Source organism: Podarcis vaucheri (assembly GCF_965113315.1).
Source record: "Podarcis vaucheri genome assembly, chromosome: 6".
NCBI lineage: Eukaryota > Metazoa > Chordata > Lepidosauria > Squamata > Lacertidae > Podarcis > Podarcis vaucheri.
The window spans coordinates 29,830,047-29,848,222 of record NC_138764.1 but is presented as its reverse complement, the minus strand read 5'-3'; the positions used below and the strand labels follow the sequence as shown (position 1 = coordinate 29,848,222).

The 18,176-nt window shown below is 38.7% G+C and overlaps 1 protein-coding gene across 2 annotated transcripts in view; it reads right to left on the bottom strand.

Annotated features, from left to right (window-relative positions):
• Positions 1 to 730: 730 nt before the first annotated feature.
• CCDC18 (coiled-coil domain containing 18) overlaps positions 731 to 18,176 on the bottom strand; it is a 30,414-nt gene continuing 12,968 nt past the window's right edge. For both annotated transcript variants that reach the window (XM_082227714.1, XM_082227715.1), the window contains exons 10-29: positions 17,299 to 17,381; positions 17,050 to 17,201; positions 16,699 to 16,916; positions 14,045 to 14,155; positions 13,606 to 13,737; positions 12,770 to 12,904; positions 12,369 to 12,446; positions 10,490 to 10,606; positions 8,867 to 9,034; positions 7,512 to 7,654; positions 6,874 to 7,037; positions 6,362 to 6,575; positions 6,173 to 6,272; positions 5,895 to 6,011; positions 5,037 to 5,180; positions 4,266 to 4,469; positions 3,924 to 4,061; positions 3,150 to 3,338; positions 1,969 to 2,404; positions 731 to 1,059 (exon numbers count right to left, since the gene is read on the bottom strand). In XM_082227714.1, coding sequence (XP_082083840.1) covers positions 1,997 to 2,404; positions 3,150 to 3,338; positions 3,924 to 4,061; positions 4,266 to 4,469; positions 5,037 to 5,180; positions 5,895 to 6,011; positions 6,173 to 6,272; positions 6,362 to 6,575; positions 6,874 to 7,037; positions 7,512 to 7,654; positions 8,867 to 9,034; positions 10,490 to 10,606; positions 12,369 to 12,446; positions 12,770 to 12,904; positions 13,606 to 13,737; positions 14,045 to 14,155; positions 16,699 to 16,916; positions 17,050 to 17,201; positions 17,299 to 17,381 — 3,015 coding nt within the window. In that variant the 3' untranslated portion in view covers positions 731 to 1,059; positions 1,969 to 1,996. The remainder of the gene's footprint in view (positions 1,060 to 1,968; positions 2,405 to 3,149; positions 3,339 to 3,923; positions 4,062 to 4,265; positions 4,470 to 5,036; positions 5,181 to 5,894; positions 6,012 to 6,172; positions 6,273 to 6,361; positions 6,576 to 6,873; positions 7,038 to 7,511; positions 7,655 to 8,866; positions 9,035 to 10,489; positions 10,607 to 12,368; positions 12,447 to 12,769; positions 12,905 to 13,605; positions 13,738 to 14,044; positions 14,156 to 16,698; positions 16,917 to 17,049; positions 17,202 to 17,298; positions 17,382 to 18,176) is intronic.

Here is an 18,176-nt window from a genome sequence, read left to right as displayed (position 1 = left end):
ATCATTGTTGGGCACAATCATTGTGGCCAAATTACATTCTTGCTGAAGCTACCCTTTGTTTCAGGCAGTACTGCTGTTGATGGCTGCTTGGACACTGAAGGACTAGCAAAAACATATCAAGGGGTTCCACAGCAGGGAGACACTGTCAAGGCTATCAAAGAATGTATGGTGGAGGCAGGCCAGGCTGGGGGTTTCTTGGTCTTCCCAATTTAAACATGCGCTATGTAACACTTCACATTCAGCATCTAGAAGAGGAAACAACTTGCCTTCTGTTATGGTGCTGCAATATCTGTTTTCTGTTAGATATTCCTGTTGACATTTTTTTAAATGCCATGTATTTTAAAAAGAGATTCATCATGAGTAAAGGGGGCTTGTTAGGAGCAAAAGGACATATGTAATAGCCCTTGATCTGAACGTTATTGTTAAGGGAGAGGCAGACATGAGAGGCTTATAGAATTATGAATAGCATGGCTTGCCCAGAGATACAGTACATTCCTCTGATCTCTTTCTCATAACTGTGGGTCACCCGATTATATTAATCTGCATTGGGTTCAGAAAAACAAAAGGAAGGACTTATTCACACAACACAATCCCAAAATTCAATACCACAAGGTAAGCTGATGCCTTTCAGTTTTTTTAAAAAATAAAAATTGTTCAAATTTATGGATTTTTTCCCCCTCACGTGGTAACTACAGTAGTGGATATGTAACAGAAAAAACAAGTAACACAATGTGTATTGTTTGTTTATTAATTCAATAATAATACATTTAGATGAAATATTCAAGTATCAGGAAAATAGTTTTTTAAAAAATCCAGATCCTTCAGATTTCTCTTCAAGAGAAAAAAAAACACACACCACACCTTTATTACTGTACAAATTACTTCAAAGCAGTAATAAAAAAATAGAATTGGGATAAATAGGAAGGGATTATGAGTCACCATGTTTCTCAAATATATACAGGGTTTGTATAAAATGGCACATCATTATATTCATGAAGACAACAAATCCATCTGTGGTTGACTGTTTGCCAGCACACTGTTACTTCTCAAACTTTGTTCCTGAAACAGATATAAACATAGGCATTTACAAATGTGAAATTCATTCAGACCTCAAATTCTAGTTAAAATGAATTACTGGTCTCACACTAAGGACTTGAACAAGCATAATAATCACCCAGCTGCCCTCCTCTTACTTGATACAGAGAAGGCCTTTGATAGGATCCTATGGTCTTCCTGGGTAATTTACAAATAGGATATTTTCCCCCACCCCACCCCTCATTCCTGGTAAGGAATGGAATAAGCCTTAATTTATTATTTGTGTTTGGAACCTCTGACCTGTGCAACCCATGGATATACAGTAGTGAGACCAGCAGTATCCATGCAGCTGTTAGGGAACAAGAGATAGTCTTATTTGTGGATGACATGCTATGCACTATCACAAACCCAGAGAGATCCATCCCTACTTTGACAGCTCTCATAAATGATTTTGGACATCTCTTGGGATACAGCATTACCTGGTCTAAATCAGAACTTATACACTTGATGATATCCTATTATCTATCAAAAGCATTGAATTACATTATTCATATTGCTCTATTTGCAATTACAATCAGGTAAAAACTAGTCCTGAAGAAAATTCCTCAAAACGGTTTTCAGGTTTAGGCTGCACTCCTATGCACACTCACCTGATAGGTAAGTGGAACTTATTTCTGCAAAGGATCGTGCTTTTTATTTTTTGATTGAGCTCGTGTCCTTAAAAAAAAAAAAGGGACCCTATATGCACTCTTGATGCATTTGTAAAGTCTGTCCTAGAGGAACATTAATTAGTTAATACATCTTAGTAGTCATGCTTGCTCCATAAAATGTAACTCAAAGAGGGAACAATATTATCATTTCCCTGCCCCACCACCAGACAAAGTGAACTGTGTCCTATTCGCCTAAGAAATACTATGGTACAGAAATACATACTTGAATTGTCCTTTACATCAGGTGAAAATTATGGAGAATTTTCAGAACTCATCTCTTTGTTGATATATTTTAGCATGCCACTAAGAGTTTGGAAGTCACTGCTATCACAAGTCTCATCCTCTTCCACAATGTGTGTCAAAGGATCAAAGGACGATTCATCTGGACTTTTTGGTGAGTCATGAATTGTGTCTTTTGGCTTCCTACAAATTACCAAAGAATTGGATGTAAAAATGTTTTTCGGTTTTAATAAATTTCCATCATCTTTAAAACTTGGATCATTAATGCTTGCAGATTTTCTCTGAGAATGCCTGTCAAAGTCTGGCTCTTGATCTAACCATTGATGAGTGGATATGCTTTGTGGGGCTGATAGTTGCTTGATGCTTTCTGTTCTTTCGTGACCTGCAAGTCTAGCTTGTAGTCTTGTTACTTCAGATTCCTAAAAATGTAATAAAAACAAATAACTCAACACTTTTATTAAGAAAATATTATGCCTTTCACATCAGCTTAGCACTTCATTCGGTGACAATGTTTTCAGCATTTTCCCGTCCCACTTCATTGGCTGCCATCTACAGAGGGCAGGAAGACACTGAACATGATTGGGCTTCCTATTTCTTATTCTAGATATTATCCAGGAAATGGGAAGACATAGGTAAGACAACAGCCACCCCCTAAAAATGTCTAGTCAGTCTCCAAACCTGGGGTGGGGAAAATTTTAAGTCCCACAGTTGCATTCCCTGGGGTTGAACACCCATCACGAGTGCAGCTAGAGGCAAAAGTGGGTGTGGTCCAAGACAGAACTAAGCACAGCAATGGATGGGACTCTTAGCTTTGGATTCCATCATGCAAAAGCCAGAGGTTTCCATACACCCCTACCTTTCCATCTAGCCAAGCCAGAGGCACCATCAAGGACACATTCCAGCCAAGCAAAGGCACTCCAGGATGATAGAGTACAGCCAGTGAGAGGCAGGTTCTGGGGAGACAGGATGTGGTCTGGGGGGAGTCTACGTAGCCAAATAGGCTTGGAGGACCATCTTTGGCCCTCAAGTCTCACAAAAGCCTAATTGCTAATAATCTTTGGTAGTATCAGTGAAGTTGGATAATTTTATTAATTTCTCCTTGTACATGAGTTTTTTGTCATGCTGCCTTGTATGTCAAGAAAACACATTCTTGTGCTTACTCACTTTGAGAAGCAGAGCTTCATTTGCTGCGTCAATCATGTCATTTCTGGACTGAAGCTGTTCTTGTAGGTTACAGACAGTGCCTTGTGCATCTTCCAGGTCTAGCTTCAGCTGCTGCAACTGCCCGTAAAGGTGATGAGATTTAGATATCGACTCCTTCCGTTTTGTTTCCTCTGTTTCATGTAAGAGTTTCTGAAGAGATAGACAGCAAAATGTATTAAAAACTTTATGATCCGTTTATTTAAACTTATAATAGAGGCATGGAACAAATAGCCTTATTAAGCTAATGTCCCAATTGATACATAATTACGGAATTCCTTGTTCAAAGAACAATCCTCAAAATCAAATGTTCTGCTGTTAAAGTCATGTCTATCAGTGTTGATTTAGTAATTTGATGAAGGTAGCTGAACTCACGTTTGGGAAGGGATGAGAAAGATGAATGGTCCTGAAGCATTTGGGGAAGGCCTATTGCTGAGTAGTACAGCATCTGTTTTGCATGCAGAAGGTCACAGGATTAATCCCCAGCATCTCTAGGTAGGGCTGGGAGAGAACGCTGCCTAAAACCCTGGAGAGCCACTGCCAATCACTGTAGGTTGGCCCATGGACCTTCCTCTGTCCTCCCTTATTTGCAATGCCAGAATCAAAAGTTTTCCTTTTAAACCAAGGTGCCAAGCAAACCTACGGCCAGTCTCTAAAATTCCAGGATAAAAATTAACTGTTCAGTTCTAATACATCTAAAAATACAACACATGTTGGTAAGAGCAATTTTGTTTTTACCTCTGACGTATAAGACTGCTTTAGTGAGTGTATTTCTGCTGAGAGCCTCCTAATCTCCGTTTGCATTCTTGCTTCTAACTGGGCTTCCCGTGCCTGAGCTGCCCCTAGTTGTTCTGCCAAATGATTTGTACGACTTTCCTAAAAGGCAATTATAAAATGAATAATATCAGCAACAATACTTTTCTCTCTATCCTTCCTTCTTTGCCTTTCTGCTTGCAGGGAACCAATGAACCCCCATTAAAGTGAGGAAGCCATTGTTGCCCAATACACATTAAATTGGGTACAGGAACACTCCTGTATCGGGCCATTCTGTTGACAGGAAGAACTATGAAAAACAGTTACTTTTTCATGCGAGAGGTGGTTCACTTCTTCCAGTTCAAGAGAGAGCCTATCCACATCTCTCTGAGCTTGAGCCTGTTGACGGCGACTTTCCAATAGCTCCAAATGGACCTTTTTCATCTGTTCACGTTCTAGCCTCAGCTGCTGACCCAAATCAAGTATTTCTTTGTGCTGTTCTGCCATGAACCTTTCCTGTTCCTCCACCTTCTAAAAGGGGTAAACAATGTGCATTAACAAAACTTAAGCATTTTTACATCCTTTTTTTTTTCATTTTTAACATACCATTCTGCTGCCATGCCTTATCAGAGCCATTATCTATGTAGCCTTCTGTCCTCGCTATGATAACTAATCAGTAGCATATTAGGAGACTTAAAAGACCACCATGAGATGAAGGGAAACAAACAATGAGGCCACAATCCTATATAGACACTTACTGTCAAATTGATGCATTAAGAATACAAAAAGCTGCTTGCATGGGAAGTAATATTTGCTAATTACTTCTTCCCCACCCCATCACAGCCCTTGCACTTATAAAAGTCTGCTGTGAAGAGGTGTGTGTGTGTGTGTGTGTATTCAGCAATAATTAAATAAATAAAAATTCAGACACCCCTTGCTTCCTCCAGCAGGAGCCTTCTGTTTACAGAAGAGCAAATCTGGATTCAACCCCTTATGAACAGGATGCATTTCTCTCTATCCTTTATGGTTTAGGCTGATTAAAAATCAGATAGTGACTATAGTCACAGACAAAAACCATTATGCAAATAAAAAACTTACTTTCTCAATATCTGTTACTTTTTCCTGTTTTCTTCCAGTTTCCTTTTTAAGACGATTTATCTCTTGATCTTGTTGGAGGATGTTCAACTCTTTCTCCTGAAGTTCACCTTTGGAATGCTGCAGCTTGCTCTCTAAACTCTCAATCTGGCAACAGGGTATAGGACAGGATTACTTATTAAGAGAATTATCTATTTTAGGAATTGTAACAAAAGCCCCACAGCACATCTTATATACATTATGGGAATTAAACTCTGCAACTTCTGTTTAAAATCTACAGTTGGTCAGTTGTGCAGATGCTGTGACAGTATTTAACTCTTCCACTTTAGTTAATGCAATAGTATTTTTCGTTAATTGTGGTTCAAGATGGCTCCTTCCCTTCCATTTTTTACCCTCATATATATGTAGTTTCAGAAAAGTCATCCTCAGAATGGGCAGGGCCTGCAACTGCTGACACCAATAAAAGGAGAAGGGGGTCACCTATGTGAAGGGGGGGTCACCTATGTGGTTGGTACAAAAGAATGTTGCAGCACCAAAGTGTTTCAGGTAATTGTTTTGTCAGGTAACTGTTCTGCAGTGGTAAAATATATTGATTGTGTATAGGCAGGTAAAATGTCCCGTAAGCCTTCTTGTAACGCACTTGTGATTATGGCACTGTTCTACTTGTGCAACTGTTATAATTTTATGTACATTAATGGCACAACATGTATTGCTATGTTTAAAAAACGATATTGTTAGTTAAGATACACGCAGCCCATATACTGTTTCATGCTTCAAAACTTCCACAAGCTATTATATTAGTAAGGGTTACATTTGACTTCAATACAATAATTTTTTCCCAACAACAGATAATCAAAGCACCTGTCTGTTGCATTCCTTGATCTGCAACTCTGCTTTTTCCAAGTTTCCTTCTAATTTTATTATTTTTTGTTCCAATTCTCCCCTGTGCTCACGGATTGACATATCCAACTGTGTAACCTAAAAAGGGAGAGAGAGAGAAGGCAGAAACATGAAACAAGAATTAAAAGTTGCTTACCATGTATGGAATTATGCACCACAGAGTTGTGATTATCACTTAGGCCCCCAAAACATGTATGAGGCTTGTCCAAATTCATAAATTATACTGATAAAGTTCTAACCTGAGCTGCTCTTTGTTTCAAATCCCAATTCCTTTCTTTTAGTATCTTTTCCATCTCAAGGAGTTCTTGCCTTTTGTTCTCAAGTTCATCCTTGCAGTCTCTGCAATTTAAATTTAAAAAGAAAGCACAAGGTTTCCAAAGTACTAGTTCGCAATGGTGATGCAGCTCAGTAACAAGGGTTCAGCCTACCTTAGTTCTTCTGTTAAATTCTCGATGGCAGCATACTTCTCCTCCAGAGCCAACTGTGTTTCCTGCAGCATATTCCGAAGTTCTTGCAGTTGTCTCAAACTAGTTTTTAGCTTCCCAGTGGCATTCTGAAGGTCAGTCTCCAGCGTTCCTATTTTCTGCTCAGAATCCTTTTGCTGTGTCTCAGCTTGAAGCAATTTATCTTCTAACTGTTTCACTGTAGTGCATATGGAAAGCAGAAAAGGGTGTTAAGTGTGTGTGTGTGTGTGTGTGTGTGTGTAGACTGAGGACTACATACTGAATTCACGGCTGTGTTCTAGCAGTGAAAAAGCTAGCATCTGTGCTAGTCATACATATTAGACAGCTCTGCAAAGATTCTACAGCCCTATTCCCTGTCAGTTTCTTTCATGTAGGCCTACCATTCCAATGTGTATTATCCTTGAGAAACACATCACATTCATTTCAAAGTAGTTATGTATGGCCTTCGCATTGAAAAAGCACAGTAAAGAGACTACCTTGCTGCGTCTTTTTCTGCAGTTCTTCATGTTTCTCCTCCAAAGTCATTTCCAAGTGGCCCAGCTGCGATGCTTTAGCGTGACCATCTCGTCTTAAGTGAACTAACTCTTTCTCCATGTCTATTAGCTCATCTTTACATTGATCCATCTCTATCTTAATTTGCCTAAACAAGCAGAATTAGAAAATCTCAATCAGTAACTGAAATAAGCGTGTTCTTAATGCTATTCTGAGCAAAATATAGATCTACGGCACACTGAGTTTGAACTTGAGTATTTAAGAAGTTGGAACTATGTATCTGTAAGATACATAAGTAAGATGGGTCTGCAACAGCACAATAGCTTATACCAGCCTTCCCCAAACTGTTGCCCTCTATATGTTTTGGACCATAACTCCCATCAGCCCCAGCCTGCACAACTGATGGGAGCTGTAGTCCTTGATGTCTGGAGAGCAGCAAGTTGAGGAAGGTGGGCTTAAGCTACCAGGCCCTTAATGCTTGAACTAACTTGCTTAAAAAGTTCTGTTCCGGAAACCTCCTCTTTCAAAAGATGATACATTCAGAAAAAAAATTTAAAAGTAATGATATATGCAGTATAGAGATTTAAAAGGACCCATCCACGGAAGAGCATTCTGAACCTACCTGATTGTACCCGTGAGTTCTGCTATTTTTTGTCTTTTCAAATCAGCTTCTTCAGAGACTAAATGGAGATTCTCGGTAGTTTTTCTCAACTCTTCCTCCATAATTTCCTTCTGTTTTTGAAGTTCTTGCTCTAATTTTAATACCTATTTTTAAAGGGATTTAATAGAGGTAAGTGTGTAGACATACACAGAACAGCATTGTTAGGCTGTTCAATATTTATTTACTTATCCAAAGTTTAGAGAGAAAGCCAAGAAAGAGCATTTGCAGGTACACATCCCCTGAAATCACAAACACATATACACGTGTGCAAGTTTGTGTATCTAGCTTTATCTTAAAGGCCTTTGATTGCTGTTTGCCCAATGGATATAGTTCCTCTCCTTTGGAAATAATTGTTTTCAAGATACGTGTCCAATAACAAAAAATAAATGTCTGTTCACTTTCTGATTCACAGGTATAGAGCATAATTCTCCAGTCAAAAGGCAACACTGAAGAATTACCAGATCCAGTTGCAACAGAGAAGTTAATTTTAATGTAACAAGACTGCTGTGGAACTGATGGCTTGGAGACTGCTCAAGTGGTTGCACTACCCTAAAGTCAATTTTTATTGGTATCAGTGAAAAGTATAAAGCTTCAATATAATGGACACAATGCATTATATGGATTGTAAAACAGCACTCAAACAAAATGAAACGAAAGCAGGGAAGTGCATATTTGCACATTCCTAAAAACATTTAACTAAGGAATAAGCTCCAATGAACACAGTGGGACTTCTAAATAATCATGCATAAGATTGTACTATAGCAACAGGCTATTAGCATGCAAATAAGCTTTTACAAACTTCAGAAATAATAAAAAAAAGTTGTGCCATTTGCCTAATCCTGTGTATGTGAATTTTGCAAATCTGACTGAAGGATATAGTGTGTACAGACCTATGCTGCACTCGTGCCTTTTTAGACCACACCCAGTGGCAAATATCTAAATAAACAAACTAATTCTATATGGCCAACAGGGCTTTAGGCACGTGTTCCTCAAACAGTAGCCCCTCACACTTCATAGGAAACTACCGTATTTTTCGCTCTATAACACGCACCCGACCATAACACGCACGTAGTTTTTAGAGGAGGAAAATCTGTAGGCATGCCACCCGTAGCATTTCCTCCATAACACGCACAGACATTTCTCCTTACTTTCTAGGAAGAAAAAAGTGAGTGTTATGGTGCAAAAAATACGGTATTTTGATAGAGAAAGCATTTTCAAGAGCAGCATATGCCATAACATCATTTTGTTTTCCAAATATACATGGTACATGAAAGTGTAATATGGACAATATAAATCCTTTACTGATCATTATGTACCTGCTGCTGGAGCTTAATTTGGCTGTCTTCTAATTCACAATTCCTAATGGTTTCTTGGTTTAACATTTGCTGCTGCTGCTGCAGTGTTTGCTGCAGAATGAAGTTTTGTTCACTAGTTGACTGAAGACTGTTATTTTTCAACTTTATTTCTTTGTGCAACCGCTGTATCTGGAAACAAATAAAAACGATGAAGTATTAACTTTGAGATACATTCTCAGCTTGCTCCCATTTCATCATTCATAGGAGAGCAGCCTGACAACATACATAAGTTACTACTAAAACACACATCATCACAGAATTTCATTACAATATAAAATCAAATTCACATATAATAATAATAATAATAATAATAATAATTTTTTATTTATACCCCGCCCTCCCCAGCCAAGGCCGGGCTCAGAGCGGCTTACAAGCAATAATAAAAACAAGATGAGTGATTACAACTTAAAAACAAAAATAAAATACAACATTAAAATAATGGAACATTAAAATATTAAAATGAAGCCTCATTGCAGGAGAAGGAAAAGAAAAAAGAAAAAGGGGGGCGGAGGGAATCAAATTGGCTCCAATCCAAAGGCCAGGCGGAACAACTCTGTCTTACAGGCCCTGCGGAAAGAAATCAGATCCTGCAGGGCCCTGGTCTCATGAGACAGAGCGTTCCACCAAGTTGGGGCCAGTGCTGAAAAGGCCCTGGCTCTGGTTGAAGCCAATCTAACTTCCTTAGGGCCTGGGACCACTAGGGTGTTGTTATTAGTATAGTCTATATTTTAAAATATGCTTCTATCTAAAAAAAAAGGAGTAACTTTGGGAAAAACCTACTTATATTTTAAAAAAAATCCTCCTAAATTATTATATCTGCATACTGCTGGCACACTTTCTATCCTAAGCCACACTGAAGATTTTAATGCTTCTGTATTTGCTTACATGTCCTACGAGTAAAATATTTACCACAATTAAGCCAATTCTCAAGTAAAGCTTTTTTCTGAACAAAGATTCAAATGCCACCACATGGAGCTACCATGATTATGGCCAACTACATGTCTGCCACCTTTAGGCGGGATATAAATATAATATAATGTGTGTGAGTGTGTAAATTTATTATACACTTACTACTAAAATAGTTTTGAGAGGACTTACGATATAAAAACACAATATATAAAACACAACAATTAAAACTAAACAAATTGTAATGTACAATTCTAAGAAGCAAAGCATCCCCACCTCCTCTGCAAAACATTATCATAATCAGAACCATCTGCAAGGGGGGTGGCAGTCAAAATGTCCAGAAGAACACAAAGTTTTTAACAATCTAAGAGCAATGTCTTTGTCTTGTGCATAAACAAATACCCATGTGCACACCCACAATGGACCTCTGGTTTCCTGAACTCGCAGAGGGTGGGAAAGTACTGAGCGAGGGGAAGAAACAGCAGATAGCATGAATACACCCCAGCAAGCACCTCTCACTAATTTGAATGAGAAACATTATGACAGATTTTGGAAACATAAAATTGAAAGCACTCACATGTGGATGAACCTGCACAAATGTGCTCACATAAAAATGGCCCATGCACACATTAATGCTCTAATGTAGGCATTAATGACATAGGCATCAAAAAAGTTTACCTCGTCATTTTTCTTCGCCAGCTGTTTTTCAAATAACACTTTACTTTCTTCGAGATTACTTAAATATACCGCGAGATCTTCCTTGCAGTCATCTAGCGCTGCTTGTAGCTGTCTAACCTAATGAGAATCAAAGGTAGATAAAATTTGAGAAAGAATTGCTCTTCTGAAACACCCCCAGAACCTAAAATTGCAATAAAATACGCTACTTTTTGTTATGGGTACAAAGCCAATGTAGTTTTAGTTAATATACTGGCAGAAATGTAAACCAGTTCTTTAAAGTAACAATATCTGAGCATATATTTGAACAGCACAACATTTTAAAATGAAGCCGTAAGAAAGTATTTGCATGTTTGCACACCCACACCACAAATGTTTTTCACAAATTAAAGTTGAATGTGGCGCAGTACTTATTAATTTATTATACCTCGGAGAACGAGAAACATTTCAGCTGTAGCTCACCTGCACCTCTAATAGCTATGCAGCAGAAGGAATTCATCAGGAGTAGCTTTTCACAGTGCAGTATTCCAGGGACTCAAAAATAACCCTGGCATAATCTCATCAATGCAATAAATTAAAATTAAAATTAAAATTAAAATTAAGGTAAAGGTAAAGGGACCCCTAACCATTAGGTCCAGTAGTGACCGACTCTGGGGTTGCGGCGCTCATCTCGCTTTATTGACCGAGGGAGCCGGCGTTCAGCTTCCAGGTCATGTGGTCAGCATGACTAAGCCGCTTCTGGCGAACCAGAGCAGCGCATGGAAACGCTGTTTACCTTCCCGCTGGAGCGGTACCTATTTATCTACTTGCACTTTGACGTGCTTTCGAACTGCTAGGTTGGCAGGAGCAGGGACCGAGCAACTGGAGCTCACTCCATCGCAGGGATTCGAACCACCGACTTTCTGATTGGCAAGTCCTAGGGTCTGTGGGTTAGCCCACAGCGCCACCCGCGTCCCTAAATTAAAATTACAAGAACCCTAATGTGATTCTTGTCTGTAGGTTATACAGACAGAATGTTATAGGATGTCTCATTCTCTCCCTCAAACATACTTTGCTGTGGGTTTTGGGAAACGGGGCAAACTTCATTTTAAAGTATCATGTGATTATGTTTGGAACTCTCTCCCTGATCTACATGGTGCTACCTCTGTCTCTTCTTTCAAATTCATCCTTAAATCCATCTTTCCTCAGGAACCCTATTGGTTATTTAGCCCTCACCCGTAAGGAAAATAAATGTATGTGTACATTTGTTCATATTCATTCTTAATCACCCTTGCCTTTCTTCCCTCCCCGTTTTTTGTTGCCAGCTCCATGATTCAAAATCTAGATTGTAAGCTCTTTAGGGCAGAGGCCTGTCTGTGATGATTGTTAGCATGTGAAGTGTTTTGTACTGTGATCATGCTATATAAATAATAAAATTAAGGATTAGTTTAATAAACCATAACAGATATAAGTATAAACATAGAATCACAATGGGTTTTTCTTTACAAATTTAAATAGCTCAAACATTACTTTGGTGCCTAAGGAAAAATCATTTCAAGGTACTCACTCTTAAATTCTTCCCTTTCATAATGAAATAAGGAGAATAATTGATGGGAAAGAGAGCCTTCAGTATAAATATTCTAAAGTTTTGGCCAAAGAAAGGAACAGAAAGCCTACCAAGATGCTTAAGAAGCTAATTAAATTAATAATTTTAATCTGCTTGTATGTTAACTTTTGCAGGTTTCAAAATACAGCAGAAACTTTTCTTGATTTTATTGCTTTAACTACTTGTAAATCATTTTGAGGGTTTTTTAGGATCAGAGGTGTATAAATTTTATGAAATGAAATATTGCAAGACATGAGAAGTCACAAGAAGTCAAAAAATAAAAGGAAGTGTACATACCTTGATTGTTTCCTCAGTAAACTGGCTCTGTAATATTCTTATTGCTTCCTCTTTCTTGGTTTTCTGATTTTCCATTTCCTGTTTGAATACAGTATCAAAAGAAGAAAACATACCACCTTAAAACATGATTTTACAGTTCACTTTAAAAAAAATACTAGTCCACCAAGAAAAATAAACTCAACAGGAGTGATGGAACTAATAAATCCTGACAGCAGAAGCCCTGCGCAAGGACTGTGTAAACTCATCTCCCCTCCCTGAGGAAATGTTAAGATTTTGCTGCTGCCACAGAGCATGCCAGCAGCACTTTCTGAAGCAACACCACACAGCACCAGGAATGACCATATGAAAAAAAAAAACCCGGGTATTTTCCAAGCAGCCCTCAAAATAAAAATAAAAAATACCTCTTTGCTTTCTATTAGCAGTAGATCTAGTGATTCAATCTGACGTTGTTTACATAAGATATCTTGCTGTAAAAGTGACATTGTGTTCTCCTGCTCATGGAATTGCTGGCATCTCGTTTCTAGCCGAGACTCAAGCTATTAAAAAGAAGAATTAGTTATTGACCCATAAAGTATTTGTTAGAGAATGCCAAATAATATAGATGCAACAACTGGTTACATTTATTGGCTACATTTACATGATACTCATAAGTGTCGCCAACAGTATATTTATGGGTGGCATTCAAGTAAGTTTTATTTTGAGTAGACCTGTTGAAACTAATGGGCCTATTTCAATAAGTCTACTCTGGGTAAAACTATATGTCTGGAGGTACTTACTAAAGAATGTTCTGCAGCTATAAGTTCTGTGGTATGCTGAACTTAGGGAGAGAGCTGAAAGTCCTCCCTGACATTTTCATTTTTTGATGGAGTTGCTTATTGAAAGTGCAGGGGAGATAACAAATTATCCATCAATGGAAGTAGGTTTGTGACTTTATGAACATTTTTGGGAAGGCTTTCCCTTCACCCAGCTCAATGTCCGCAGCCTATTGCTGCTTCAGAATTATTTTTGTAGCTGGAAAGAACACCAGGGCAAAATCTGAGCTAACTCTCAGAAGCAACTTGCCACCTGAAGCAACTTCCTTACACTTAAATTTCAAGTGGCCTCTTACATGTGACTGATCTTATATGTATGCATTGAGCACAAAGGCAGCATGGAAGAGACACTGAATTTTTTATTAAGAGATCACCAAAATATTTAGGAACTGGGGAAAAAAATACTATACAAATTAGAAGCTTACCAATTCAATCTGCTTTTCCAATTCTTTCTGATGCTCGTGATGAATCATCTTTGTTTTTTTAAGCACTGTGGCTAAGTGCCCATGTTCCTCATTGAAGTTTCTTTCTAAGCTGTGAAGCTGAGCATTCACTTCCTAGGAAAAGCAACTTCATTATTGAGCTGCATAAATTAATGCTTCAGTGGAAAATTATATGGATCTTTCAGTGCCACGTTATGTCATATTACAAACCAAAGTGCAGCTAAAAAACAGTATAAACAGAAATTGCATTGTACTGAACTGTTTGAAAGCACTTAAGGAAAAACAATTTGCTTGTTAAAAATCACGTTAGAGGTAAACTCTGAAAATACTAATGCCTGTTGGCGTATTTAATATAACATTACATATGTAAATACATCTCCTTCCATCCCAAGAAGCTGTGAATAGGTAATAGGAGTTTTACCACTAATTCCCGTTCCAGCTCAGTATTTTTTTCAGCAGCAGTTGTGTAAGCAAGAGTCTTTTCTTCCAGCTGTTTTTCAAGGGCTGAGAGCCGAGAGGATTTCCTTGCTGCCTACAAAAAATATATATAAACTGAGAACACACAGTCTAAATAAGAAAGATTTTTAGCATAAACAATGGTGAAATTATTGAAAGTGTTTCCATGAACGTCACATGCGCTTCATAAAATGTCAATGATAATACAACTCCTTCTGCCCACACCTTAAAGAAAAAACTTTGTGCAACGCACATTCACAAGTCACCTCATCACCCAGTAATGCTCTATTGTTTCACTAGACTTTTTCCATTTCCCACAATCAAGTATCATGGATGAAATGGACTGCACCCCGCTCCCTGGCATGACATGAGAACAAAATATATTGCTACTGTACTGCATTGGGTCTTGTGGCACTATGCCACAAATACTACAATGTACTTTGGACATTCTTTGTCAAGAATGCATCAAGTTAGCTGCTAGCTGGATTACAGGTGCCAAACTCAGCAATCCAATTCCAAGAGGAACTCTCACTTTGAAAGAAGGAATGTTCCAAGGATAGGATCTCTAGATGAATTACTGATGAAAAAGAGATTTATAGAAGGCATGTTTCTATAACAATGGAGCCCTTTAGGGTGCTGCAGAGGTGCTTTTCCTGTAACAATCAAAGAGGTGCCACTACATTAGGGCCTTAAAAATGTTGTTATTAAAAGATTTTCATGTATAATAAAGGTACGTATATCATATCTGTTTGAATTCAGAGTCTCTTCCATGGGTCGTTTACATTGGGTGTGAAACACCGCTATCATAGGCATTGTGATGTTGGGGAGAGAAGTGGGGAGAGAGAGGTGGGAAAAAGAAGGGGGCTAGTGATTTTTCATTCTATTGCATAGTGTATGTGCAGAATTTTTGTGTCAGCATCACGTAAATAGGTTGATTGGTTTTGTTGGCGGTGCAAGAGATTGGAAGGCCCAGATCATGGCTGGTTGCATACAGCTGATTGCAGTGACTTTTGTTTGAGTGTGTGAGGGGTTGGGGGATGTTGGGTCAAATTAGCCATATTGATTTGTATGCTGTCATTTCCTCCAATGATATTTCCTCCAGAAACAGCATAGCCTTTCACAGTAGGAACTATATGAAATTAAAAACCGAGTTGTAACTAGGGCTTTGTACGTGTACATGCAGAGGGCCTTCTCGATAGTGGCACCCACCCTGTGGAACCCCCTTCTATCAGATGTCAAGGAAATGAGTAACTTTATAACCATTAGAAGACATCCCTTTATAGGGAAGCTTTTTAATGTGCCATGTTTTATTTTTTTATATATGTTGGAAGCCACCCAAAGCAGCTGGGACAACCCAGTCAGATGGGTGGAGTACAAATAAAAAAAAATGTTATTACAGTATTATAGTTCCAGTAGCAAAATCGTTGTTGTTGTTGTCATAATCATCATCATCTATTAAGTTTGTATATCGCCCTCCATCTGTAGATCTCAGGGCAGTTCATAACATAAAAATAACTTGTTTTCCAACATGCACCTCCAAAATCTCTGGAAGGTCTCCGCACCCTCCAACGCTGATTTTAAGGGTGTATAGTGGGCTTAAAAGAAATCTCTCCTGAGAAATCTCTATGTGGGACAAGAAGCTACAGTTAGAACTGTATATGGAACAACTGATTGGTTCAAAATTGGGAAAGGAGTACGACAAGGCTGTATATTGTCTCCCTGCTTATTTAACTTATATGCAGAATTCATCATGGGCTGGATGAATCCCAAGCCGGAATTAAGATTGCCGGAAGAAATATCAACAACCTCAGATATGCAGATGACACAACCTTGATGGCAGAAAGTGAGGAGGAATTAAAAAACCTTTTATTGAGGGTGAAAGAGGAGAGCGCAAAATATGGTCTGAAGCTCAACATCAAAAAAACGAAGATCATGGTCACTGGGCCCATCACCTCCTGCCAAATAGAAGGGGAAGAAATGGAGGCAGTTAGAGATTTTACTTTCTTGGGCTCCATGATCACTGCAGATGATGACAGCAGTCACGAAATTAAAAGACGCCTGCTTCTTGGGAGAAAAGCAATGACAAACCTAGACAGCATCTTAAAAAGCAGAGACATCACCTTGCCAACAAAGGTCCGTATAGTTAAAGCCATGGTTTTCCCAGTAGTGATGTATGGAAGTGAGAGCTGGACCATAAAGAAGGCTGATCGCCGAAGAATTGATGCTTTTGAATTATGGTGCTGGAGGAGACTCTTGAGAGTCCCATGGACTGCAAGATGATCAAACGTATCCATTCTTAAGGAAATCAGCCCTGAGTGCTCACTGGAAGGACAGATCGTGAAGCTGAGGCTCTAGTACTTTGGCCACCTCATGAGAAGAGAAGACTCCTTGGAAAAGACCCTGATGTTGGGAAAGATGGAGGGCACAAGGAGAAGGGGACGACAGAGGATGAGATGGTTGGATTGTGTTCTTGAAGCTACCAGCATGAGTTTGATCAAACTGCGGGAGGCAGTTGAAGACAGGAGTGCCTGGCGTGCTCTGGTCCATGGGGTCACGAAGAGTCGGACACGACTAAACGACTAAACAACAACAATAGTGGGCTTCTTCATTTCTACTTACTTCTCGTTCCAAACTACTAGATTTTGCAGCTTTCTCCAACAGTTCATCCTGTATTGTTTGAAACTGACTAGTTCGCTGGGCCATGGTCTCCTTCAAAAATGAATTCTCAGCTTCACATTTTTCCAGTTTAGTACGTAATTCTTCTAACTGTCCATGCAATCTTTGCTTGACCTTTTCAAACTGCTTAGTGACAAGTTCCAGTTGTTGGTGTTTTCTCTCTTCACAAAAGAAACACATGTGTCTAAGGGTACTGATTTATAAAATCTTTAAATTACAGGAGCAGGCGTGCATGCTCTTATTGCTCAGAAGAAACTGTACAGTTTCAACTATTGTATATTATAGTATGCATACCTGTTTGGTTTCCTGTCAATTTTACTGGTTCAATTTCTAGGCCATTCAATTCTTGTCTCTCACTTTCATAAAAGAGATCTTGACATGGATTACTGGTCATAGTTTCTGCCTGAAATTGCTGAATCAATGCTTCTTTCATTGTCAGCTTTAATCTAGGAAAAAGAAAGAAGGGAGAGCAGTTGTATTCTTCCTTTCTTTTTTGACACACGTTACAAATGCACGCAATTACTTCAGCTTAAAATATAATACCTTAGCTCTTCTATCAGGGATCTACTTAAATCACAGCAATTGGGACATGATGCTTCTTTAGAATGATGCATGGAATGACTAGCCTGCAAGTTTAGGGGGGAAAGACACATAAAAATGTTGTTTATGGCACAATTAGTCATTATTTGAGGAACTTTAATCTCTACCACCCAACCCAAACTAAAAATGTTTAAATTCTCCTTATCTCAACAGAGTTAGGGTTAAGCACGTGCTCTTCCATTGAACCTGGCAGGAATTAAAAGTGCTTAACTCTAGTGAAGACCCAAGGTTATGCAACAGGCCATCAAATAGTAAGCCTCTTTTCAGTACTGCAAAACATGGGTGATGTTTCAAAATTAACATAAAATGTGACGTAGATGGGAAAAGAAAATTGCTTAGCTTTCGCCACCATTGTCATTTCTGATTACTTCCCCCATTATTAGCTTTTGCACTTATGCTAAGATTATAAATCAACATCTGTGTGACCAAGGGACTGGGATTGTGGTTGATATTCCATCATCTCTGCCTCTTGATTAGCAGATTGGCTTTTCAGACAGTTGCATCGGTTGCAACCACGGGTGTAATGCATCCTAAGAACTTGTTCAGGGTGCACTGCTCTATTTGAGAGTTATAGAAGCCCTATTCAAATAAGGGAAGGATGTGTAGCACACAAAGCTAGGTAAAAATGAGAAACGTAGGGATTCTTCCTTTGAGGCAAACCTTTCAAGGGACAATGAGAAGAGTTACTCAACATGAGTATGTGAAGTATCAGCAGCAGCAGCCCTCCCTCAAGGAAGAAATTGTGGTCTATTCTGGAGACCAGTCATTGCTCAATTATTGCTTCCTAGACTATATAAGCAAAATCAAAACTAACAAACCAA